General features: G+C 56.1%; 8 protein-coding genes across 8 annotated transcripts; 4 read left to right on the top strand and 4 right to left on the bottom strand.

The window, feature by feature from the left end:
• Positions 1 to 747: 747 nt before the first annotated feature.
• IE81DRAFT_289225 (hypothetical protein) lies at positions 748 to 1,440 on the bottom strand (the record flags this gene model as incomplete). The annotated part of the gene is made up of 2 exons (XM_025511810.1): positions 748 to 805; positions 905 to 1,440. 2 exons carry the CDS (start codon positions 1,438 to 1,440, stop codon positions 748 to 750), a joined length of 594 nt encoding a protein of 197 aa, XP_025370223.1.
• A 2,876-nt stretch (positions 1,441 to 4,316) lies between these two features.
• On the top strand, positions 4,317 to 6,637 carry IE81DRAFT_322774 (hypothetical protein). The gene is made up of 3 exons (XM_025513743.1): positions 4,317 to 5,521; positions 5,615 to 5,694; positions 5,778 to 6,637. The coding sequence occupies exons 1-3, from the start codon at positions 4,709 to 4,711 to the stop codon at positions 6,532 to 6,534; spliced, it is 1,650 nt and encodes a 549-aa protein (XP_025370222.1). The 5' UTR covers positions 4,317 to 4,708; the 3' UTR covers positions 6,535 to 6,637.
• On the bottom strand, positions 6,294 to 8,732 carry IE81DRAFT_366060 (SCA7-domain-containing protein). Its single transcript, XM_025516977.1, has 5 exons — positions 8,419 to 8,732; positions 8,168 to 8,335; positions 7,962 to 8,072; positions 7,739 to 7,882; positions 6,294 to 7,660 (listed from the first exon to the last, which is right to left on the bottom strand). The coding sequence occupies exons 1-5, from the start codon at positions 8,465 to 8,467 to the stop codon at positions 6,720 to 6,722; spliced, it is 1,413 nt and encodes a 470-aa protein (XP_025370221.1). The 5' UTR covers positions 8,468 to 8,732; the 3' UTR covers positions 6,294 to 6,719.
• Positions 8,733 to 12,383: 3,651 nt separating this feature from the next.
• Positions 12,384 to 13,968, top strand: IE81DRAFT_289187 (guanine-N(7)-methyltransferase; the record flags this gene model as incomplete). The annotated part of the gene is made up of 5 exons (XM_025511805.1): positions 12,384 to 12,960; positions 13,032 to 13,314; positions 13,392 to 13,580; positions 13,653 to 13,825; positions 13,916 to 13,968. The coding sequence occupies 5 exons, from the start codon at positions 12,384 to 12,386 to the stop codon at positions 13,966 to 13,968; spliced, it is 1,275 nt and encodes a 424-aa protein (XP_025370220.1).
• A 631-nt stretch (positions 13,969 to 14,599) lies between these two features.
• Positions 14,600 to 16,152, bottom strand: IE81DRAFT_322770 (glyceraldehyde-3-phosphate dehydrogenase). The gene is made up of 4 exons (XM_025513742.1): positions 16,129 to 16,152; positions 15,929 to 16,028; positions 14,824 to 15,847; positions 14,600 to 14,735 (listed from the first exon to the last, which is right to left on the bottom strand). The coding sequence occupies exons 3-4, from the start codon at positions 15,670 to 15,672 to the stop codon at positions 14,649 to 14,651; spliced, it is 936 nt and encodes a 311-aa protein (XP_025370219.1). The 5' UTR covers positions 15,673 to 15,847; positions 15,929 to 16,028; positions 16,129 to 16,152; the 3' UTR covers positions 14,600 to 14,648.
• Positions 16,125 to 16,948, top strand: IE81DRAFT_102170 (hypothetical protein). Its single transcript, XM_025510019.1, has one exon. It carries the CDS (start codon positions 16,408 to 16,410, stop codon positions 16,825 to 16,827), a length of 420 nt encoding a protein of 139 aa, XP_025370218.1. The 5' UTR covers positions 16,125 to 16,407; the 3' UTR covers positions 16,828 to 16,948.
• Positions 16,949 to 17,375: 427 nt separating this feature from the next.
• On the bottom strand, positions 17,376 to 19,123 carry IE81DRAFT_322768 (adenylate kinase 1). The gene is made up of 4 exons (XM_025513741.1): positions 18,928 to 19,123; positions 18,443 to 18,845; positions 17,931 to 18,268; positions 17,376 to 17,842 (listed from the first exon to the last, which is right to left on the bottom strand). Exons 1-4 carry the CDS (start codon positions 18,971 to 18,973, stop codon positions 17,754 to 17,756), a joined length of 876 nt encoding a protein of 291 aa, XP_025370217.1. The 5' UTR covers positions 18,974 to 19,123; the 3' UTR covers positions 17,376 to 17,753.
• Positions 19,124 to 19,863: 740 nt separating this feature from the next.
• IE81DRAFT_366056 (FAD/NAD(P)-binding domain-containing protein) lies at positions 19,864 to 22,308 on the top strand (the record flags this gene model as incomplete). Its single annotated transcript, XM_025516976.1, has 9 exons — positions 19,864 to 20,134; positions 20,228 to 20,308; positions 20,393 to 20,595; positions 20,676 to 20,792; positions 20,867 to 21,225; positions 21,308 to 21,523; positions 21,595 to 21,642; positions 21,711 to 21,955; positions 22,038 to 22,308. The coding sequence occupies 9 exons, from the start codon at positions 19,864 to 19,866 to the stop codon at positions 22,229 to 22,231; spliced, it is 1,734 nt and encodes a 577-aa protein (XP_025370216.1). The 3' UTR covers positions 22,232 to 22,308.
• Positions 22,309 to 22,789: the final 481 nt, after the last annotated feature.

Raw genomic sequence — 22,789 nt, 5'->3', positions numbered from 1 at the left:
GACGGTGGGCTATCTAAGCAGCACACTCATCAGACTCATACACTTGTGACTAGATTGACGAGGCTGTGAATCTCGACACGCATTCGTCATTGGCTACTTAGGCTTTGCGATTCACAAGCTCAATCGAGTTTGGTGCTTCAAAAGTTCCAACTTGCGTAGATCACGTCATTCGTGATTCTGCTGAATCGGGAGGCTGATGACTTGCACCAGCCACCGCATAGTTTGCGGTAACCTGATGGCAATCATGTAACGGCATCCAGAGTGCCAGCTTGCGAAGTGTACCAGATCTGGACATCGACGAACCAAGTCGCGCTGTCTGCGTGACCGACTGAACGAACCTTTTCCAGAAACGGCAGCATCAAAACGTCTGACATGCAGCGGTACGGCACGAATGAGTTTCTCTTCAGATTGAAAGAGGTCGTCGATAGCTTCGAAATACCAACAATCATCAATCAACGGCCAAAAGTCACAATCATGCTCCAATTGTCTGGCGTCGCGGGATCGCAACCTTCCACACCCGACCATTCTGATACAACTTCCCAAATGCCTACAGACACGCGACAGAACAGCAAGGAGTCTGCGTACGATTGGAAAGACGAGCAATCTCCGCAGCGTTCCATTGCGAGCCTTGCATGTCTGATGCACAATCCATGTTCGGAAGCTAAAAATCGATGCAGATGTTGGACAAAGTCGCGGCGACGCGCAGGACCGACTCGACTAGGGCGTGTCACTCCTCCGAATGTCCGCTCATGCGTAGGTGCCCTTGGTCCTAGGGCCAGAGACGCGGACAAAGATGCGGAAGAGGCTGGCAAAAATGGAACACGTGCGCGCGAAAAGTCAGCAGGGCGACGAAACGACTGAGGAAAAGAATGGTTGAGCATCGCTGCCGGCAGCTTGGGCTCACCTCAAAACGAGGACAATGACGTAAGCTATGAGGCTGACGAACACCAGCCCAATCAGGGTTCCTTGTAGCCTGCAGATGATCGGCTTCTTTGCAGGATCCGTCAAGGGGCTTTGGGTTTCTAGTCCCGCGAAGGGATTAATATCGGCGACACACACCAGACTGCTGGTCAGGTAATTGTCAAAGGACAAGCTGAGTTCTGCGCTCCACATGCATATGAAGACGAGATCTACGAGCGAGTACAGCAGCTTGTTGCGCACTGCCCATAGTCCAATCGGCTTGCCAAAATATTCCAAGTAGATCTGCCAGCCGACGTGCAACAGCGTCGGAGGTCCGAAGATGATGGCTACCAAGGGACTTGACCCTACCGAGTCCGCCGCTGCTTGCTGCTTCAGCACCACGTACAATCGGATGGCAATGGCCAACGTGGCGCTAGTGAAGCCGATATTGATGAAACGGAAGAGACCAGGAACGAATGCATTGTGAAGCAGAAAATTCCTCCACCAATCGAGCCTCGGAGAGGTGTCGTGCCTTTCCATTTTCTCCCCTCGTAGATCGTGACCGCCAAAGCGATACCTGCCGATTTCGATGGAGCCGCCAGAGTACGTCTCGGGTCTCCATGGAGATTCCCAGCCTGGCGTGTGTGGTTGATGGCGCGTAAAGCTATCCTGGTGCACAGGCCCGCTCTTGATATGTGCATTCATGGTTGCATCTGGTAGATTGGGTGATGGCGCCTCATCGCTCTGCTCTTGGCCTCTCTTTCCAGATCGCGATCCAGCGCTTGAGGGCCAGCGTCCTTCTTGAGATGTCGGACTCAATGGCGCATCGTCTTCCTTCAGCTCTTGGCTTCCCTTTGCGCTCTTCCTTCTCCACCCCATAAGCCCGCTCCCTGCTAGCTCGGCTGCACTCTGTCTTCCCGCTCCCCCAGCCACACCAGTTCCACTGGCTCTCCTGGACCTTTCTCTTCCACCGTCCAGGTGCTCTCCCTGATCGATGGAGCTGTCTCTGCTCTCTTCCTCAGTCTGAGTATGAGTCTGCGTTTGGGAACTTTGCTGCATACGCAAATGATGGGAATGCAATCGCGCTCGGTATTTTGCTGGCAGTGTAAAGGTCCAGAACCGAGTGGGGCCTGGCTCGCCCGAAGAGCTGGCGCCGTCAGAATCATCGCTCTCGCTCCGAGGCCTGCCCACCTGAGGTGACTCGGTCGAGTCAGGTTTCTGGGGTGAAGCTGCCCCCCGCGCTTGTGGCCGTGCCTCTAGGCTGAGTTCCGATGGCTTTGCTCCATGCGAGGCTCGAACGGGTGGTGATGTAGGAGGTGAAGGTGGGTCATTGCGAGCCCAAGCTGAGCGTACATTGGCAACGTCAGCGCCTTGCTGTATGCCAACTCTGAATGCTGGGCATGACTTACGAGGCCTTGTGCTGATTTTGCTCCTATTCAGGGTTCCGTGAGGCGTCCCGCTGCTTGAGCCTTCAGCTCTGTTATCACGGACACTGCTGGCGTAGCTAGTGGTCCCTCCCAAGCTCAGCTCGCTGCCTCTATGATTCCTGCCAACCTGGCTCAAGCCGAGTCCCAGTCCACCGAAGGTGTGGTTTGATTGACCTGCTGTGGATCCCACGCCATTCGGCCCGGCCCCACCACTTGTATTTCCGACAGAAGCCCGCTCCGTTGCGCTGTGCAACTTAGAGTGCTCTGAGGCTGGTGATGGGAGCCGATTGCCGCTCCGAGGTGGTGAAGATAGCAAGGAGGCTTCATCAAATTGTATATTGGAGGGTGCGTGGTTCGCAGCAGAAGCACCTTGCGTCGACCCGCTCTTGTCGGCAGAAGCAGAGGCGGCCGTAAGAGCGGCGGGCGCACCGTCCTGCGCGTCTTGTCCCTGTGACTTGGTATCCTCCACCTTCTTTGAGGGTCCAGACGAGGATGCGGATGAAGAAGTCGCCAAGGCTGAGACCACGTTGCTAAGAACACCTTTGGGACCCTCGGAAGAGCCGCCGCTTCCCATGTGGGTCTTGACGGGCGCCGGCACCGCCATGATGACAGGCCTTCAGCAAGGGATGATGAAGGAGTTCGAAAGGCAGGAGGATGGCAGCACCAAATGAACGCGATGAAGCAGGGTCAGAATACGCCACCTCGAACGGGCAGATCAGAAGATGCTCGTGTAGAGAACACCAATGCGTGCAAGGGTTCGACACGCGGCCAGGAAGCTGAGATGCGCAGATCCTTGTGAATTGTACGCGTGTAGCGTCTTGATCGATGGATGCTTGGACGCGCACAAAGAAGGGTTGACCAGCACTCGTGGATGGTCACACGTTTCTAGCCGTAGTCAGAGTCTCTGCTCATGGGTACCTATGCGGGCGAAGGTGGGATGAATGGAAGCAAGTGTGAGGTCGAGGTCGGATGCAGAACGTGCAGTCGAGTCGGCGCCAACCGCGGGGGTGCCCGAACAAACGTGGATGTTGGGTGCGGGACGCAGCGAAGCGGGAATGAGCTTGTCGTCGAGCTCGCCCAAAAGTGTTGCACTCTGATGATTTTTCGCCCTAAGAAAGAGGATGATGGAAGATTGCAAGCCTTGTGGCTGATGGGAGCGAGGAGGTAAGATGTGCCGTGACACGTGTGTGTGTGTGTGTGAGAGAGAGAAGCGTGACTACAATTGGCGCCAACGTGGAACGCGGCGCAATCACAAGTTTGCACGCAGTCGTGAGTCTCGATCAATCATCCTCCGCGTTCAGACCTCGCCTCCGACAAGCTCGATCGAATCAAAAATGGGTGCTGCTGCATGCATGCATGCAAGCATGCAAGCGACTGAGGAGCGTCTACACATATATCCCCGTCAGATTCATGATCAGAGAGCATATATACGTGGATGCCAAGAGAGTCAGGGTCGTTCAGTCGTGAGTGTGACTCATGCTGGGGCACGCGCGACGCCAAGAGGAGCGGAGTACAAGTCATGAGTCTGATGGTTCTCAGATGTGTTTGGTCGAGGTGCGGGTCAACGCGCCGTGTGAGGAACTGGCCGAAATGTGAATCAAGAATGTGGATCAGTGAATAAGTGAATTAGTCATGCATCAGTCGTGAGTCACAAGTGAGGAGAGGCGGTGTTCGCGGCGGGGTTGTGACTCACGACTGACTTTCAGGGGTCCCGCTGTAGCACACCTGCGCCTATCCCTACCGTACCTGCTGCTCGATGACGGTTGCATATGCACTCAGCAGACTCAAAATGCCCCCGCCTCTCCCGCCCTGCCCTTCTGCCTTTGCTGGTCCGGCCGGGGCATACGGGTCGCCGCGCTCTTGATTCGTGATTCTTGATATTTGAGGGTCGCGATGCGAGTCACGTGTGTTCTCGAGTACGCGGGCATACGAACTTGAGTCACAAGTCAAAAGTCAAAAGTCTTGATCAGCAGTCAAAAGTGTGAGTATCTGTGGTACCTCTTCACTTAGAACTCGAACATTTCAAGGGAAGTCGTGATTCGACTCATGATCGATACCACACAGCACACAATGTTCTCCAGTCAAAAGTGACGTTGCGCAACTCGTGACTGCGACGACTCATATACCCGCGACGAATCTGCACAGCTGAGTGCTGGATCTATGAATGGATTCAGAAGTCCCGTCGCCACCCAAGACGTGAAGCGAGCGCTTCCTCATTCGAAACAGCGCACATACACAACTCATCGCAGGGCGACCACTAGCGCCGTGCTCCAGAACGTAAGACGTGGTCAGTCTGTGTTGGGCAGCGAACGCACTCGACAGCCCCGCGTTGGGCGCTGGATTGGTTGCCTTGCACGCACTTTCAACGCATGTCGGGCACCATGGCGTCTTCGCGTCCGACTGCACAGGGGGCGCAGCGCATACGCGAGCAGGATGTCCAAGAGCTGGTAGTATGGGCTCCATCGTCTGCAGCCGAAACCGGTCTGCCAACCCTGGACCCTTCCAGCTTGTATGCTGCCAGTCTCCTGCGCTCTCGTGCCTCACTGGCTAGCGATGCGGCGGCGAATTCGAGCGGGTCTGTTTCTACAGATGGGCCATCGCTGCGCTTGGACCGGCTCAGGTGCCCTTCAGCGCTTCTTCACCCTGTCGTGCCAGCGCTGTGTCAAGTGAGGAGCGGCCTGGTCATCGCGTCAGGAACAGAAGAGATCCAAGAGTCGGTCTTTGCTGCTCTTTACGAATGCACAACAGAGGATGACAAACGGAGCAACGGCAGCAGAGCTGCGACCAATACTTCGGCCGATCTTTCTCGACCTGTCACTCCTCTAGCGCCCTCCATCTCCCACTCTTCTATTGCGGCTCTCCACAGTCTCGTCGAGGCGGAATTGATACCTTGCCTCCTCTATCACCTCTGGTTCACTCCGCTCTTCAAAGCCTACATCGTCCCAACCTACTCTCAAGGCCTGTGGTTTCCCCGCAGCCGCTCTACGCCTCACAGCCTAAGAACACAGCTCAGACCCTGGCTGAAGAGCAAGTTGAGGCAAATTGGCCTTGGCGACATGCTTGATGATGGACGCATCGAGAAGGAGAGGGAGCAGGAAGAGCTGATCAAGAAAGCTGGGGTACAATTGAGGCTGAAGAAGGGCCTGGATGAGAAAGAGCGGAGAGAGGTTCGACTAAAATTTGGTCAGACCAAGGTGAGACGTTGGTGCAGAACCTGTTCAGCGCAACGGACAGCAGCTCGACGGTTTCAAACGCTGGAATCCTTCCTCCACCATGTCCCTTTTCAGCTTGCTGCTCACGTTGCAAAAGTGTTCGACACACTATCGTCAGCATTGAATGAGCAAGCGTACTTTTCTGGATCAGCACAGTAAGTCCAAATGTGCATTGCCGCTCGAGAGCTACAGGAAAAGCGCTTGCTCACTCTTTCATCTCTTGTTGCTCTGCTCGCAGGCCTTCGACGCTAGACGTCCTGCTCTTCGCCTACCTCGCCCCTTTGCTGCTCCCGCCGAGCGCGGGCAAAGTCTACGACGCGCTGGAAACGAGCTCCTTGACCTCCCTTTTGCACACCTACCGCAACCTCGTCTCGCATACCGCAAGGCTTCGAAAGCTCTTGTGGCCCACAGAGGTGTCTGCCTCGGACGATACCCACAGAGGCGTGAATTGGCCCTTGCTGCCCAGCGACGAGCAACACGCACCCTCAACTGCACCGCATTCGCAAACGGACGAAGGACTCATCTTCGCGACAGGGCACGCAATGGGCAGTCTTTGGTCGAGGCTGCGCACCCTTCCCCTTACGCTTCGTTCCTTGGCCGCTCCTCGAGCAACGCAAATTCAAAGAGGCGGCGCAGGGCAAGAGCCAGAGAACGCGACGCAGAGAGCAGAAAGGAGAAGGATCATGCTCGGCAGAACAGCTTGGATACTCACTGCTCTGATCGGCATCGTCGGCACTGCCTTTGCGAGCGGGCTGATAGAAATCGTCACAGAGGAAGAGGAAGAGGAAGATGAAGAGGAAGATGAGGAAGAGGATGTCTTGGTCGAGGTGATGGAGGTCGATGAGGATACTTTGAAAGACAACGAAGGCAGCGCAGCTACGGGCGTCGGGGACGAAGATGATGGAGCATGGGCCACGGTTGGGCAGGAAGTGGGCAGAGAGGATGATGCCACGTCACACGAGAATGATGTCACCGAGACTGGTGACGTCCAATGAGAACAAGAGTCTGCCGCCGAAACTGTCCGTGAATGCTTGGTGAAGATGAGGTATATGTTAATAATACACGATATGAGGCGTAGCTTGTACATCGCTCTCGCGCGCGGGACAAGGAAATGAGCAAACGCAGCCGGCCATGCGCACGTTCTGAGTGGCTCGTGAAGGACATCAAACGTCTCGTCTGACTATTGGCTAGGTATTGGGAACGCCCTGTTTGGTGAAGAAGGCCAGCCGTTTGGTGGGGCCGTTGACGCCGAAGGTGGGCCGTTTGGGTGCATGCTGTTGGGATGACCAGCGCCTGGTGCCATTCCAGCACTTCCAGGCATGGGAGGAATGGGGAATGCGTGGTGCATCCAAGGAATGCCGCCAGTCGGAGGAGTTGCCATGGGCATAGCCCCGGGTCCCATGGGAGGCGGACCTGAGAAGCCTGCTGAAGTAGGGATGCTGCCTCCTGGATTCGCACCCGGCACCTGCATCGATGTTCCAACGAGAGGCCCTCCGGCTGCGTGGCTGACGCTCATACGAGCTCGGTTCCTAGGTGTTGCGACGGTATTGTCGTGATTTACAGCAAAGGGCGGAGGTATCGGCAAGGGCATCGGTTGAGTGCCGATAGCCGTTCTGAATAGCTCTCGACACCTGATGAGCCTTCTTCTTCGCGCGGTATATATCCCAGCAAAGTCAGGCACCATTATTGGCAATGCTCGAGTGCTTGCGGTCCGCGATGCATCTCGCAAAGAATGCAGCACACTGTCCAACTCGTCGTCCATATCTTCGTCCTCTTCTTCCTCCTCCTCAGCATTCAGAACACGCACAGTGCCTTTATCGGTCTGTGCGTCGAGCTTTCTGCCTAAATTGCCCTTTCTCTTTGCCTTGAGCTTTTCCTTTGCTCTTTTTGCTTTCGCTTCGGCATTTGCAGCCAGCATCCTCTCCTTCTCTTCCAGTTTTGCAACAAAATTAGGATTATGTGCCTTCTGCCATTCCAACAGCAAGTCATCGTACGGTTGAGATCGTCCTGGAACCTCTCGTTTGGCTCTCATACTGTGTGTCTTGCAAGTCAAGCTACGAGCGCATAGGCCTTTCTCTGTCGGTACCCCACACTGCCTGTCCACATCGAGGGGCCCAGCTCCTACACGAAGGCCGACATGTGAGTGCGTGTACCCTAGACGTAACATCGACGCGGAAGAGGGTCCGCATAACGACTTACCAACTCGCTTGCTCTTGTTCTTGAGCTTGTCCTCCTTCTTCTTGGCGCGCTCAAGCCGACGTTGGGCAGCCTCTGCCTCCTTCTGAGCCTTCTTCGACAAAGGCTTGCCCCCGGCGCCGTTGCGTGACAAGCGTACATCCGCGTCTAGGTGGTTATGAAGGATACAGCTCGTTACCATTTCTGACGGCAGATCATGCAGGCTCAGCTTGCCGGTCATGCTCACCGCTGCCTCCATCCAGACTGCCGCGCCTCGCGTTGAGGCTGTCGATAGGCAGAGCCAGAATACTCGGAGATAATCTGCCCTCTGCCAAGCCTGCAGCGATAGCACAGTTCTCTGTATGGAGTTTACAGTTGATGTCATCGCTACACTGTCAACGTACCGCGTCGGGCTGAGTTTACGAGGCCAATGGCGCCTGCATGTATGCTCACTTGTGTGAAATACCCAGGCATCTTTGAGAACTGTCCTTCCACAGACGCTACACTTGACCAATTTTATGCGATCATGCAGTGGAGATGGGCCGAAGTCCGTGATGTCGATGTCTTCGTCATACCATGCTGGATGGACTGGTCTGGAGGGTGAGGATGGGCTTGGTGAAGCTGCACGGCGTGATTCAAAAGCGATGTGAGCCAGGCATCCAGTATGCCATGCACTTGATGTTCAAGACGGCTTGAGCACCTACCAGATATCACCTTGGATATGTCGTCCCAAGTTGGATGGCTCATATTCATGACAGGATGCAGCTATGATGAGCGACGTCTGGCTGACCACTCGAAGCGTCCTATAGGATATGATCCGGTGTTCGCTTGGCGCATCCAGACTGTCACTCGCACTTGAGCCAGCACAAGCTGTCGATGCTGTGGTCAGTCGATGAGTCTGGACAGCCAGGTTGCGAATCGAACAAAGCTCGCTGCAGAGAGAGTTGGATAGATCGGTATTTAGCCGGCCAAGGTTGAAAGGCGCGGAGATGTGAGGTCGGTCGTGCTGATCACGAGCATCAGGTTGAACGATCAAGGTGGTTGCCGCGGTAGTCCCGACGTCCAAGATCCCACTTTTGACTTCGGCACGTCATGCATATACAAAAATCTTTCCTCGACTTTTGAATGTAAGACTCGAGACGTAAACGATGATTATTGACTCTTGAAGCCTAGGATTTAAGCTCCTAATCATCAAGAGACACACATTGAAAACTCACATTCAATTCAGATTCAAGATTTGGCATAAAGCTCGCCGTTCTTTACCGGTAGCGACTCCGCGGGTAGCGTGACGCGTAGCGTGCACTGATGCGCGCGCGCGCAAGATGGTTGTGTGCATGGCATCAGGACCACTGCATGGCGATCGCTGCTTCGCGCTTCCACGTCGTGAGCTTCGGCGATCGAGCCCGAAGATGGCTCTAGGTGCATCATGGCAAGACTCGTGCTTCGTGGACTCGCCATCCCTCTCGAGAACTTCCACGCCAATTACTCTTGCTCCTCGTCCACATGCACTGCCTCTTAGGATTGCCATTCCCTGCCGAACTTGTGGACACGTCTACCCGCTTCCTGGCAAATGTCGCCGCCCACCTCGTATCTCTGATCCGCGCAGCGCACCATCTAGGCTGCCCTGACGTACAAGGCCATCGAGGCGCACAGAAAGCAGCATCGGCATCTTGTATGCGTCAGGAATCGCACGCCTCTATCCTCCGCTGGTAAGGTGAAGGACTGACTGAGCTCTAACATCGCTATGCCTGTGGGATTCGACCCCGTGCGGGATGCTGCGCCCGCCACGAGCGCGCAACGCCAGATGTATCTGAGTCCCGAGCTCGGCTCTCGACAGGTACTTGCGTCCTCATCAAGAGCGCAGGATGACTATCATGCGGGGACGGTACATCCGCACTACGTCGCTCATGCGGAAAGCGGCTACGCACGCAGAAGAAGCGCGTCGCCTCCCATACCATCGCCTCGCTCAAGAATGGAGGCAGGATACTACTCTAGCAGGCCAGATCACCAGCGATCACCTGTGCACTACGACTCCGAGGCGGAAACTGAGGGAATGAGATTGCGAGCATCAGGTTTCGATGCGGTTCGAGATACGAGGGCGTCGCCAATACATCAGCATCCACACCATGCCCAGGTGTTGTACCAACCAGACCCGAGGCGTGCGGATTCCTCTTCGAGCGTGGGAGCGAGTCCCGAGATACGACAGCAGCTGCTTCACCAATCTCACCCAGCGCAGCAACAGTCATATCTTCATCATCCGATGCATCCGCCACCGCCGGTGCCTCAACTTGCCCGGACGTCCAGCAACGATTCCCACCACAGTCAAGGGACGCGCAGCTCACTTGGGCCTGCGCAGCCGCCCACGGAGCCGCACGGTACACGACGCCCATCAAGGTCGGCTAGCATAGCTGACATGCTCAATGACGGAGAAAGAGGTCCACTCATCCGCAATGCGAGTGGAGGTAGTGGCTCCGGGTCTGCTGAGCAAAGCTCAAATCCCCACAGGCAGATCGGCTCGTCGCGCTCGCCTTTACCTCTTCGACGTCCTTTGCAGGGATCCCCTGGAGAGAGGCATGCGCTTTTGCCGCCACACGACGTGCGCAGAGGTGGGAGCGTGTCCTCCTCTGGGAGCGGGGCCGCCGCGGCTAGCGCAAGCCATCGAGCAGAGCAATCGCCTCGGTCACCTGCTCTGGTGAACCTTCTCAACTCCACTAGCGCAGACGAAGGAAGGCATCACAACTCTAGCGGTAACTTTGCTATGCCGGTATCCGTGCGACATGATCCTAGTCCTTCCGTGCTTCGTTCAAGTCACTCCGCTTCAGCAGGGACTGAAGTAATCATTCCTCCGTCGCGCTTTGGTGCAAGCATGTCACCCACGCACAACTCGATACTGCAGACACCTGGCACCGCCAATGCTGCAAGTCAGGTTAGCCCGTCAATGTCGCCCGGCGAGGTCAGAAGGCACCCTCCTCGGCTCTTCCACGTTGATACGAGTCGAAGCATTGTCCCCCACACAGGCAGCCCACATCATGCTACGCTTCTCGCTAATCCCAGAGCTACGGCAGGAAGCTCTGTTGGCCCGCTTGCACAGGTCGAGCAGTTTGCTGTGCCACAGCTTCCTCGACGAAGCCCCGAAAGCAGAAGGGCGACCTTGCCGGCTTTTGCAGCGAGTCCGACGCCTGTAGGTCCTCCGGAGTATCCGACACTTCACGGTGGTCCGCAGTACCTACCTATGGACTCGCCTGCTGAGGCGTACCCACAAGGACTTCCGCCTACTCCGGGGGCCTCTCACTTTCCACCCGGCTACATACCTACCTCTGGTGCCATGCCTCGCACGCCAGTCACACCTGGCGGCATTGGGCCGTATGGTGAGTATCAGCCCCCGCCTACGCCTGGTGGCTCTTCATTAGAAAGCAGTGGGCCAGCAGGCTACTTTTATCATTCGCAGCCTCCCGGAACGCTGGTTCATGGCTACCAAATGTCACCTGCGGCGGCTTCTCCCTCGCACTACGGAAGCCTGGTGCAAGTGCCGATTCCTCGACGCATGTCCGCGCAAGAAGGAGGTCCCAGCACAACTGTGTTGCACGCTCGTGAAAGCTCCCACAGCGCTCGACGCGAGGGCCACATGAACGGCACTCGCAGCGTAGATGCCTCGCCTCAGTCGCGAGAGGTCATGCTCCCGACCGCAGCTCAAGATGAAGGAGAAGCAAGGTCAGACGAGCGTCGTCTCCGGGAAAGACTGCACTCCGAAATGTCTCATGGGAGCGTCTCCGGCAGCCACGCCACGGATGGCGAGCCACCAAAGGCAATAGCTGTTTCTGTTGCAAAGCGAAAGCGCTCTAGCGGAAGTGGAAATGCTATTGCCGCCTCGTCAAGTCCAGTGGACGCGTTGGATGCAAAGCCCTCGGGTAGAGCTCAGAAAGAGTCCCCTTCGGCACCCAGTGCCAAACCAAAGAAAGCGAGAAGAGCGTCGACGCGAGAGTCGACAGCAGGGGACATACGTGGCACGGCTCCAGTGCCTCAGGACGACTTGGCAGCGGCAGAGAGTCGAGAAGACCCAACGCACTCGATGTTGGATGATGCCGAGTCAAAACCCTCTGCGCATGCGCCTCGACGTCGGCAGTCAAAGGCTGGTAAGGCAAAATCGATGAGCACTGGTCGTCTCAGCCCAGCTCCAGAAGAGGACAAGACCACGCCAGACGACCACGAGTCCCGAGGTTCATACGATGTACGGATTGAAACCCGCGACGTTGTAGACAGCGCTCAGCAGGCGTTCCCGTCCGCACTGGAGCAGCCGGCAACCGATGCAGCTTCAAGCGGTAACGGCACTGTCACGTCAGCAGCCGCGAGCGGTGAAGATCGAGTTGGTGAAGAGGCCCGTACGTTGTCGAATAGGGCCCAACTTCTCCCAGATTCGCCAGGACCGGAAGGTGTTGCAATGTCGCTGTCAGAGGCAGCCTCTTCAGCTGTAGAAGCAGAATCTACTGCCACGCGAGCGACTTCTGTCACTTCTCCGTCCCTAGTCAAGCCGTCATCATGCGAGAGCAGCACCAGTGATCAATCCGCAACGCGCTTTGGACGCCCGGACTCAAACTTTCATCATCCTGCGCAAAGCTCGAAGGTCCGCTCTCCTGATCTCGCCGGCTCAACACCACCGGCTCCAGTTCAGATGCCGTCGCCCATTCAGCCCGCGATTCCCTCGAAAGCACCACGCACTCGTTACCAAGCAAAACGGGTCTCACTGCCAGGAGTGGTTAGAGTGCCTCTTGCAAAGCATGAGCTTGAACGCTTTAGGTTTCGCTCCTCGAATCCACTTAGAGCGGCCTGGCAGGAAGAGAATAGGGGTCGCAGCGATGGCTGGGACGAGATGTTTGAGCGATACGCCGCTGAGGCTGATGGGGACGCTGAACAGTCGCGAGTAAAAGGCCCCGCGTCCAAAGACTCTCGCAGCGGCTTGCGCACGAGCGCGGCTTCGGTACACGTCTTGCCGCGCAAGCCTGATCTTAGCAGCAGTGCCTCTGGAGCGTCTGCAGTAGCTTCCCACTACAACGCAAGGCCAGACGCTGGCCTTGACGCTAGGAGAGACAGCCCCATTCTACCGCTTAGACAGTTCAATAACTGGGTGAAGAGCACAATCATAACCAAGTTTGGCGCGCGGAACGGTCGCGTGCTCGATCTTGGAGCGGGAAAGGGCGGCGACTTGCGTAAATGGCACGCAAAGCACGTGCAAGAGGTCGTGCTCGTTGGTAAGTGTGAAATGGAGGGATGGAATGCGAGCTCTAATTGCTGAGGAACACCTCTCTCCTGCAACTTCCAGACATTGCCGCACAATCGATTGAGCAGGCAAAGGCAAGATACGATGAGCGAAAGCAGACCTATCACGCGGAATTCTTTGCTTTCGATGCGTTTGGCAGTGCGGTTTCTGAGCACATTCCCGCAAGCATACTGGAGCCTCTCTTCGACAATGTCTCGCTGCAATTCTGCATGCACTACGCCTGGGACAAGGTGTCCAAAGTCAACCTGATGTTGGAGAACGTGGCCAAATACCTCAAGCCGGGCGGCATCTTTATCGGGACCATTCCGGACGCTGACAGATTGAGGTTAGAGGGACACTTCCGATTCATTTATATTACCCAAAGTTTCCATCAAGCTGACCGCTTCCATCCGATCGCAACAGGCGAGATCTCAAAGCGTTGCCAAATGACGAATTGTCCTTTGGCAACGAGTACTTTCGCGTTTCATTCGATCCTACAGCGCCACAAAAGAAAGAGACGTGCCCTGCGTTTGGCCACAAGTATACCTTTTGGCTCAAGGATGCCATCGACGAGTGCGATGAGTATGTCGTCGATTTTGAGCAGTTTGAAAGGTGAGGGGCCACGTAGAAACGCCGTGCGGAAAGTGCGCGAGTCTGGCTGACTATCCAGCGTCGCGCTTGCAGCCTGGCAAATCAGATGGGTCTTCGATTGATCTACCGCAAGACTTTCGAAGAGGTGTGGCTCGAGGTTGGAGAACAGAGGGACTCGGAAGCGCATAGGCTGCTCGGCGCGATGCGCATTCCACATCCATCGACCTGCTCCATACCCATGCAACCTGCGCTTTGGGAAGCTGCCAGTGAGTATCGCCGCGAAATCGTGCAAGGGCATGCTTGATGCAGAGGGGGGCCGCTTGCTGATGAACGTATCCTTGCCTGCTCGTCCGCAGGTCTCTATCTAGCTTTTGCGTTTGAGAAGGCGCCCACACCAGCATTTGGCTGATTATCCCTCTCCTCTCCTCTCGCTCGCCAAGTCGGCGCCCCCGCCTCTTGCGCTCCTCGCCTTCCCACAAACGCGGGGCATCGAAACATTTCTCACACGCGCGCGCTAATCGCCGGCCGCTCACCGCCGCAAACTTTGGCCGATACGCCTAGCCTTGCTTGCGCCACGCGCAACGCGAATTTTGCGCAAGATCCAGATCAAGCGCAACTCATTACTGCTCACATCGGATTTCAGTGGCTCGTTCCCTGCGGGTGCTAGTCCGCCTGCATCCCTGGCGCTGTACAAATGCTTTACCTGTAATACGTACGCTAAGCTCCAATCGCAATGCCAAAAGTGCCTTGTGACCTTGCACACGAAACAACCGCTAATGCCACAGAAAGCACCTCGGTGTGGCATCAAGACGTATTGCGCCCAGAATGCTGCTCGCAGGCACACGCAAGAGGCCATGTCAATTCGTGATGAAATTGCAAGTGAATTTTGTCGGGACAAGCGTCTATTTCCCCACGTTACTTTCGCACGATTGCGCTTCACAGCCTTGATGGACCACTGCAAGCAAAAATTGAGGGATAATTGTTTGGTCGTCAGCCAATCACGGACCGAAGCAGCCCCTGCCTTGTGAGGTAGTTCCGCCCTCACCTGGCGGGACAGTGGGGCACCAATGAAGAACACACTAATGAAGCTCACGCCGTATCCTTGGAGGCGGCGTAGACCAGGAGGTCAATAACTCTGTTGGAGTAGCCGGTCTCGTTGTCGTACCAAGAGACGAGCTAGACGCGCAAGTGCAGGTAGGGGCAGCGTCAGGTGAGCAAGTCAGTTTCCAGAACCGTACAACGGGGCTCTTCGAATGCTACTCACCTTGACGAAAGTGGGGCTGAGAGCGATACCTGCCTTGGCGTCAAAGACAGAAGAGCTGGTGTTGCCGTTAAAGTCGGTAGAGACAACATCGTCCTCCGTGTAGGCAAGGATACCCTTGAGCTCGCTCTCGGAGGCACGCTTGATCTCAGCCTTGATCTCGTCGTAAGAAGCGCCCTTCTCCAGACGAGCGGTCAGGTCAACGACGGAGACGTTGGTGGTGGGAACACGGAAAGACATGCCGGTGAGCTTTCCGTTGAGGGAAGGAATGACCTTGCCGACGGCCTTGGCAGCACCAGTCGAAGAGGGAATGATGTTGGTCGAGGCACTTCGTCCGCCACGCCAGTCCTTGCCGGAGGGGCCGTCCACAGTCTTTTGAGTGGCGGTGGTGGCGTGAACAGTGGTCATGAGACCCTCAGCGATGCCGAACTTGTCGTGAATGACCTTTGCGAGGGGCGCCAGGCAGTTGGTGGTGCAAGAAGCGTTGGAAATGACCTGGATTTTGGGGTCGTAGGCGTCAAGGTTGACACCGACCACAAACATGGGCGCATCGGCAGAAGGAGCAGAAATGACGACCTTCTTGGCGCCGCCCTTCAGGTGAGCAGCAGCCTTGTCGGTGGTGGTAAAGACACCAGTGGACTCGACGACGTAGTGAGCGCCAGCCTTGCCCCAAGGGATGTTGGCGGGGTCGCGCTCAGCGAAGACCTGGATGGCCTTGCCGTTCACGATGAGCTTGCCATCCTTGGTAGAGACTTCTCCCTGGAAAGGTCCGTGGGTGGAGTCGTCTGTAGCCGACATGAGACAAGGCAAAATCAGCGCGCTGCCCGAATGTCCACGGCCGCCACGAGACATATGCAGTGCGATGCGGTGCGACGCTCTGGTCACATGTGAGAAGAGTCGCACAGACATGAGCCCAGCATTTGTGCTGAGTGCCGGGCGCATCTGCCTCAGTCCAGAGCGCGCACGAACCGCTGACTCGCTTGACCCACAGTCATCGGCGATGTCACTTACACTTGAGCATGTAGACCTGTCAAAATGCCGGGCGTAACCGCTTGTCAGTCTTTGAACCTCGAGACATCGTATTAGACCACACTCCTACCCCGCTCACCATGTACTCGAGGTCGATGAAAGGGTCGTTGATGGCAACGACATCAGCCTTTCCGTGCTTGATCGCAGCGCGGAAGACGATACGACCAATACGACCGAAACTGCGAGAGTGGTGGAAGACGCGGCATGATGGGTGAGCTTTGGACGTAGAGCGGCGCGTAGAGTCACACTTGTCTCCTGTTCAAACTGTTTCAAACTCACCCGTTGATGCCTACTTGGACAGCCATGATGTGCGACAGTGGATTGTGCGTGAGTGTGCTTGGGGATGTGATGATTGTGCAAGTCAAGATGTGACTGGGGGTTGAGGAACGAAAGGTAGAAGAACATTCAGAAATGATTCGCTTTGCTTTGCTTTGCACTCACTGACTCGCCTCCGCTCAACCCAGGCGTGTGCATTTGATTTGCGGACGATGGACTGACCGACCACACGCACAATCGCGGTAGACCTTCGACGGACGTCTCCACCTGTGCGATCTGCGCATGATGGAGCTGGCTGGCTGGCTGGCTGCCTGCCTGCCTGCCTGCAATGGGCAAACACGGGTGAGGTGTTGCAGGCGCGTGGCGGTAAGGTCGCGCGGCAGCATCCTTTCGCCACGCAATTATAAGCAGCATGCGCGTGCCATGCATCAATTCTGCGCGTGTGACTCAGACTCGAGCACAGCATCAGCAGCGCACGGTTCACGCGCCATCCAGCAGCCGCCGCGCCGCCTTGAACTTGTGCTGATTGCGATCGACCGATCAAGCGCCGCGAGCGTCATTCAGCCAGCATGCATGGACCCAACACATCGCTGCTGCTGCTGCTGCTGCTGCTGCCGCATGCAAATGATGGGCGAGGAAGGCGCTCCCGCAAGATCTTCCCCCAAGCAAAAACACATCGGATTTTGGAACCGAGTGAAATGAGCACGACCACGAGGGGCTTTACAAAAAAAGCTCTAGATTGCCCATATATGCAGCCTCGACGCCTCTGCGTCTTCCCAATCTGCTGGGGAAGCGCATATCAATACCATCGACATCCTGCAGCTTACATTCAATTCACCATTGCTCCAGCACAAAGAACAATCGCAGGTCATGAGTCCAAGTCAAGTCACGCCCCCCCCCCCCATCCTGAATGATGCTGCTGCTGCTGTGTGGACCAGACAGTCATGCACTTTTCCGTCTGGTGCATCTGTGATTCAGGGTTGCGTGCCGCCCACGCATGCCCTTCCCGGCCTCGCCCGGTGCTGCACAGCCGCGGCGCGCGTCCATCGAGCCCGCCCGCGCGTGGCTTGCTTCCCACGTGCTTTCCCGAAAAAGCGCTGGACTTCGCTTGCGTAGCCCGGGGGGCGGCCGTTTCGGAAGTCGCTCGCTCGCATATCTGCATCGCTCATCAAGGGAATCTTTGTAGGACATTAATGCCGAATGAGCCCGAAGAAGGCTCAGAAGTCAAGCAGGGTTTTTGGTGAGCCCGTGTGGTATCTCATGCTCAGTCGACGCAAACTCGCCCATCAAGCCTACCGAGAACGACTCGACGCAATCGTGGATCATGAGTAGCGAAGCACGAGCTGGCTAATCAATTCCGCAGTCTGGAGTATCCGACAAATCCTGATCAAACATCGAAGTGCGCTCATCCTCGTCTCCCTGCACCTAGGCGTTGAACAGTCCGAGCGAATAGGCCTTCCCGTCAAGTAGCGAGTCGGCATCCACGATCACGACCATTGTGCACCATGCATTGCATTCGTGATTCCTGCGTTGACTCGATGAATGATCGTGAGGAGATTGGGCACGCTCGTCTAGCTCGCAACGTGCCAGCCAAGAGCTGAGCAAGAGCGCATCGAAGCCGCCAGGTTTTACTTTTGCGCAGACTTTGATTTTTGGTCAAAGATGGCCGAGATGGAAGACCAGACGACCTGTTGAGATTGAGCTGCATCCACAGCGGCTAAAGTGAGACACGAGGACATGTCGCGTAGTTGCCGCGTCAGCTGCGAGCTATTTTGGTCTTGTCGATTCGAAGCGCATACACTTACACCAAATGCCTTGCTTTCTGTAGTAGTCGGTCACAGCTGCGGTCTGAGCGTGGTAGGTGCCCAATCTCTTCTTGAGCGTCTCGGCATTATCGTCGGACCTCTGAATCAGAGGTTCGCCAGTAACATCATCCGTCATGGGCTTCTTGGGAGGGTGAAATTCCTTGTGGTAACTCCTGCCGCTTGGCGGGTGAATGAGTCTTCCGGTGATGCGAGAGATCAGTAGTTGGTCATTGATCTTCAGCTCGACAGCATGATCCAACTTTTGCTGTTTTGACTTGAGCATGTCGTCTAGCTTCTCCGCTTGAGGTGTTGTGCGTGGGAAACCATCCAGGATGAATCTATGCCAGAACCATGAGCGAAACGAGCTCAGCGGATGCACTTCTGAGCGTTGTGAGGGCTCACACTCTGCAGCGATCAGCCTTGCGCTCAGGCGTGTGCCTACGCATCCCAACCCCGAGCTGCGCTCCCAAACTTCGTATTTTGCCTCGAACAAGCTTTCTGCTCCAACTCACCCATTCGCACATTGTTTGTTCTGCTCCAGCTGGTTCTCGATCATGCCCACCATGATCTCATCCGGGACCAGTCCTCCTTGATTCATAATCTCTTTTGCCTTCTTGCCAAGATCAGTACCCTGTGCCACTTGTTCGCGAAGCATGTCGCCCGTAGCCAAGTGACAGATGGACCCGCTGAACCTTTGCAGGATCTTGGGAGCTTGCGTTCCTTTGCCTGCACCAGGAGGACCGATGAGGATCATGCGAACACCCTCGTTGGATGAGGCCAGACTTCCAAGCACCAAGCCGGCCGTGGATTCGATCGACTTGATCTTGTCATTCAATTGCGAGACGAGAGACTTGAGATATGCCAACTCGGCGCTGCTGTTACCGCTCTGGTCTGACTTTTTGCCGCCAAAAACCGCTGCGCGTGGCAAAAGCATGTGGATGGAGACGTGTGGCTCAGCTGATGCTTTTGCCAAAAACTCTGCGCGATCCTCACTCACCTGGGTCCGGCGCAGCGGGCGTGTTGGCAGTGGTGGAAGTGGCCATAATGAGCCAAGATCAAGAGGGTGGGCGAGCTGCAGTGAGGATGGGAAAAGGGTCGAGAAGACAAGTCGTGTGCAGAGAAGAGGGGGGTTCAGGGGAGGAAAGCGAAGGCGTAAGTGCTAGCTGTCAAGACCGAGTCACGATTGTGAGAGTGAAGGTGGGAGTCGTGAGTGTTTGAACGTGGACGGCTGTGAACGAGGTTGCGAACTCGTCATTCGATCAAGCTTGCGTGACGTGCCAGCTGCTGATGCTCGATCAGGTTCGGCGCGCAAGAAGAACTCACGACTGCGAGCGCGAGCGCGAGCGCGCGCGCGCGCACAACGGTTGCTCGGCTAGGCTGCCGGCTGCTGCTGCTGGATGCGTCGATGCTTGCGATGCACGGATGAGGCCGCGATGCTGCGTCTGGCGCCGGCCATCGGCGAGCAAAGCAAGCAAAGCAGCAGCATCGTCAAGCGGGCGCGTGCATGCGTGCGTGCCTCCACAATGCGAGCAACGCACGCGTACCGGCCACACACGCACGCGATAGCTGCTGCCAAGACACTCACGCGGTATGGGAGCGGTGGCTGGGTTGACTTGCGACTCAGATCAGACTGTGTGACTGTGACTGTGACTGTGACCGTGAACATGAACGTGACCTCCAACCCAATTCCAAGCTGACGAGGCGAGGAGCTGTCACAATCTGCAATCGATGGTTAGCTGGTCTTGTGGCATAACCAGACGCTTCAGCGTGGAGAGGGAGGGCTTACAAGCAAAGAAGAGCGAGCCTCTCGAATTCCAGCATCACGTGAAGCGCCGGAAGAAGGTCGAATCAAGAATTCAGATTGGGCCAGACAAACTTTTGAGTGAAAGTTGGACACAATTTCCCACTGCTCTGGTTAATCCAGAATCTGAATATGCCATCTGATCCGCTTGACTTCCCACCGATGATGAGGGTAGCAATTCTAGGAGGTGGCCCAGCTGGCATGTCAGCTTGTATCGAGCTCTTGCGCGTTGGTCAGGGCAGATTTCAGCCAACAGTGTTCGAGCGAAGGAGCCGATTGGGCGGCATCTGGAATCATGAAGACATCAAGAGCAGTCGGATCCTCTTCGACGAGCAAGGAAGGGCTCATGCTCTCGCTACAGCCGTCAACGGGGATTGGGCTCCCGGCGCCATGTTTGAAGGATGTGAGGAAAATCGCGAGTCGCTTTGATGGACTCAGGTCTCGCTCTAGGAAGCTCATGGTTACCGCATTCATCCGCCACCCTTTCGCTTGCAAGTGAGGACGAACATTGCCAGCGACCTCATGACGTTTCGAGATGCGCCATTTGCACCAGGCACTCACCTGTTTCCGGACAGATGTGAGCATGTGTGCCCTCCTCCACGATCCGATTCGCTCGCGCCGAGCGCTGACCATCGCCTTCTCTCGTGCGCGCTCCTGACAGCCACGGTGAACGATTATTTGAAGGCCTATGGGGATGATCACGACGTCGAGCGGCATATTCGATTCAATCGCTCGGTCGACAAGCTCCGCCGGTTGCACAACGTGCCAGGCCAACAGGGAAGATGGGAAGTGACAAGCACTGCTGTGGAAGACTCCTCCTCTGGTGCTCCTCACAGAATCGTCGAGCGTTTCGACAAAGTCGTGGTGCGTGGCTCGAATCAGGCGACATCGTCTTGGGACCATTCGAGCTGATCATTCGACGCGCTCTTGTTGATCGTCATTAGATCGCGACGGGACGCTGTGCTAGACCTTCGCTACCGCCAGTAAACGGGCTCTGGAATTATGGGGGCAAGATCATGCACTCGAGCTGGTACAGATCACCGGTGCCTTTCCTGGGCAAGGTGCGTGCGTCTCGTAGCTGAAGCCTAGCCGCGCGCGGTAAACTGATCAAGAATCGCTCTCGTTGAATGTCCAGAAAGTCCTCGTCGTCGGGAATGCGAGTTCGGGAATGGACATCGCCAGGGAAATGAACGGTTCTGTGTTCCGAGCGATCCCGGGTCTCAAAGGATTCGACCTCTCGGCTGCGAAGTGGTCGGAAGCGCTGTCTAGAGCTCCAATTCAGGTCTACCAATCGGTCGAAGACGTAGACAAGCCTCCTCCAATGGATTACGACCCTAGAGATCCCGCTAGTCCAGACTGGTGCCGCAAAATTCAGGTACTCCCTCGGATCAAGCACGTGGAAACCCGAGACGGTAGCACAGGCCAAATCATCTTCGAAGACCAAAGTGTCCACGATGATTTTGATGCGATCATATTTGCGACTGGTTTCGTGTTGTGAGTGCAGACTTCTGCTCGCCCAAGCGTTGTGTTGCACACACTCGACGCACTTGGCTGAAGCCATGCTCGTCCGCCTCAGCGAGTTCCCGTTCTTGACAAATGACGCGCCATTTGACAAGGTGCCACTCTTGCCGACGTTAGCGAGCGATGCTCCAAGAGAGTCGTCCCCTGCACTCCACTGCGCCCTGGAACGGCAAGGAGGACCTTACGTACCACCGTCTTCAGCTCCGCGCCTTTCAAATATGGATGACTGGTTGTTGTTTTACGAGGGCGATGCCAGCATTTGCGTCCTTGGGTGGGTGCAAGCGCGATTCTCAACGTCTTCATCACCTGGACTCGGCTGAAACGCGAAAGTTTTGAACACAGGGCTCCGACCACTGTGATTCCCTTTCACCTTACACAAGCTCAAGCTCGGTGAGTGTCATCGAGCGCAATAACACTGTCCGAGACGAACAGGTCTGACCCACAATGGCTGCACGCAGATACGTGGCGCATAGATGGCTGGGCAACGTAGGTAGCCTACCCCGTCTAGATCCTCGCCTATCCACTACGGACCCAGCGCGGTGGACAAGTCAAAGAGCGACAGACGAGAGGCTTTCCACCTGGCCCAATCCCAAGCTTGCAAGTGGTACCAAGCTGGAGTCGCAAGAGGCATTCCAGCTTGAGAATGAAGGAGCGAATATATGTTCGCACGTCTTTGGTAATCCGTCAGATTCGGCCTACGTAGGTGAGTCGCTTTCCTTGGCATGCTTCTCTGCGAGACTCATTAGATGAGCTCACACTTCCATTGCGCGTCTTGGTCACGCTAGACACGCTCCTCTCGTTGCTGCCCGAAGAAAGGGCAGGAGGTGAAGCTCCATGGGAAGAAGAATACAGACGCAACTCGAACGGAAAGGGGGATGGAATGCCGCGCGGGTCCGAAAATTGGTTCAAAACTCCTACTTGGAGAAGAGAGAGGCGGAACAATGGAAGAGTGCTTCGACGAGAGAGACTCGGTTACTAAGCCTTCCATGAGAGCGGATCCTGTGTCTATAGCGTCAAGGTCGTCCATCAGAATGCATCCCAATGACCAATTTGACCACTTCGCGCGGATGTCGATCGCTTCTTGCCATGCGCCATTGCCTGCTGAGATCGGATCACGAACGTCCAGATTTGACGTGATGCACGCCGTGAGCCTCAGATTTCCACGGAGAAAGATGACAATGTGTCTCGTCTTCCTCCACCGCTCGATCCCAACCTGCCTCCATTCGCAAAGGATGCACTCTTCTATAGGCCGCCACCCTGTGAGCAAATTGCACCGCCAGGTCGGCGCACTTCGAGCGTGACCGATGCTTGAGGGGCGATCTCGCGCCAATTGTTTCCGCTGGGGAATGTATATGACAACGGCCCGAAGGTCAGCAGAGGCTTGACCAACCGATCAATCCAAATCTAGCTTGCACACGGATCTGCAGTCACTCCACCTCGTTGATTAGCATGCCCGCCGCCAGTCCCCCAGGCGCATTATTCGCTCTCGAGGCTACGAAACAAGAAACCACCCGGGCCGATGCCCCAATTGTGGAGC

This window comes from Ceraceosorus guamensis (assembly GCF_003144195.1).
Source record: "Ceraceosorus guamensis strain MCA 4658 unplaced genomic scaffold IE81scaffold_23, whole genome shotgun sequence".
In the NCBI taxonomy this organism is placed as follows: Eukaryota; Fungi; Basidiomycota; class Exobasidiomycetes; order Ceraceosorales; family Ceraceosoraceae; genus Ceraceosorus; species Ceraceosorus guamensis.
Note: the sequence above shows the minus strand (reverse complement) of the source record. Positions and strands in the feature narration are given on the sequence as shown.

Coding starts and splice junctions, on each gene's coding strand:
- IE81DRAFT_322768 (XM_025513741.1), bottom strand. CDS start 18,973: ATGGCCACTTCCACCACTGCCAACACGCCCGCTGCGCCGGACCCAG. Junction 18,846..18,927: donor GCCCGCTGCGCCGGACCCAG/GTGAGTGAGGAT, acceptor TGCCACGCGCAG/CGGTTTTTGGCGGCAAAAAG. Junction 17,843..17,930: donor CAGAAAGCAAGGCATTTGGT/GTAAGTGTATGC, acceptor GTCTCACTTTAG/CCGCTGTGGATGCAGCTCAA.
- IE81DRAFT_322770 (XM_025513742.1), bottom strand. CDS start 15,672: ATGTCTCGTGGCGGCCGTGGACATTCGGGCAGCGCGCTGATTTTGCCT. Junction 14,736..14,823: donor TCAGCCCCACTTTCGTCAAG/GTGAGTAGCATT, acceptor TTGCGCGTCTAG/CTCGTCTCTTGGTACGACAA.
- IE81DRAFT_102170 (XM_025510019.1), top strand. CDS start 16,408: ATGATGGAGCTGGCTGGCTGGCTGGCTGCCTGCCTGCCTGCCTGCAAT.
- IE81DRAFT_322774 (XM_025513743.1), top strand. CDS start 4,709: ATGGCGTCTTCGCGTCCGACTGCACAGGGGGCGCAGCGCATACGCGAG. Junction 5,522..5,614: donor TAAAATTTGGTCAGACCAAG/GTGAGACGTTGG, acceptor GTCCCTTTTCAG/CTTGCTGCTCACGTTGCAAA. Junction 5,695..5,777: donor TACTTTTCTGGATCAGCACA/GTAAGTCCAAAT, acceptor CTCTGCTCGCAG/GCCTTCGACGCTAGACGTCC.
- IE81DRAFT_366060 (XM_025516977.1), bottom strand. CDS start 8,467: ATGAATATGAGCCATCCAACTTGGGACGACATATCCAAGGTGATATCT. Junction 8,336..8,418: donor CATATCCAAGGTGATATCTG/GTAGGTGCTCAA, acceptor CACGCCGTGCAG/CTTCACCAAGCCCATCCTCA. Junction 7,661..7,738: donor GAACAAGAGCAAGCGAGTTG/GTAAGTCGTTAT, acceptor GCCTTCGTGTAG/GAGCTGGGCCCCTCGATGTG.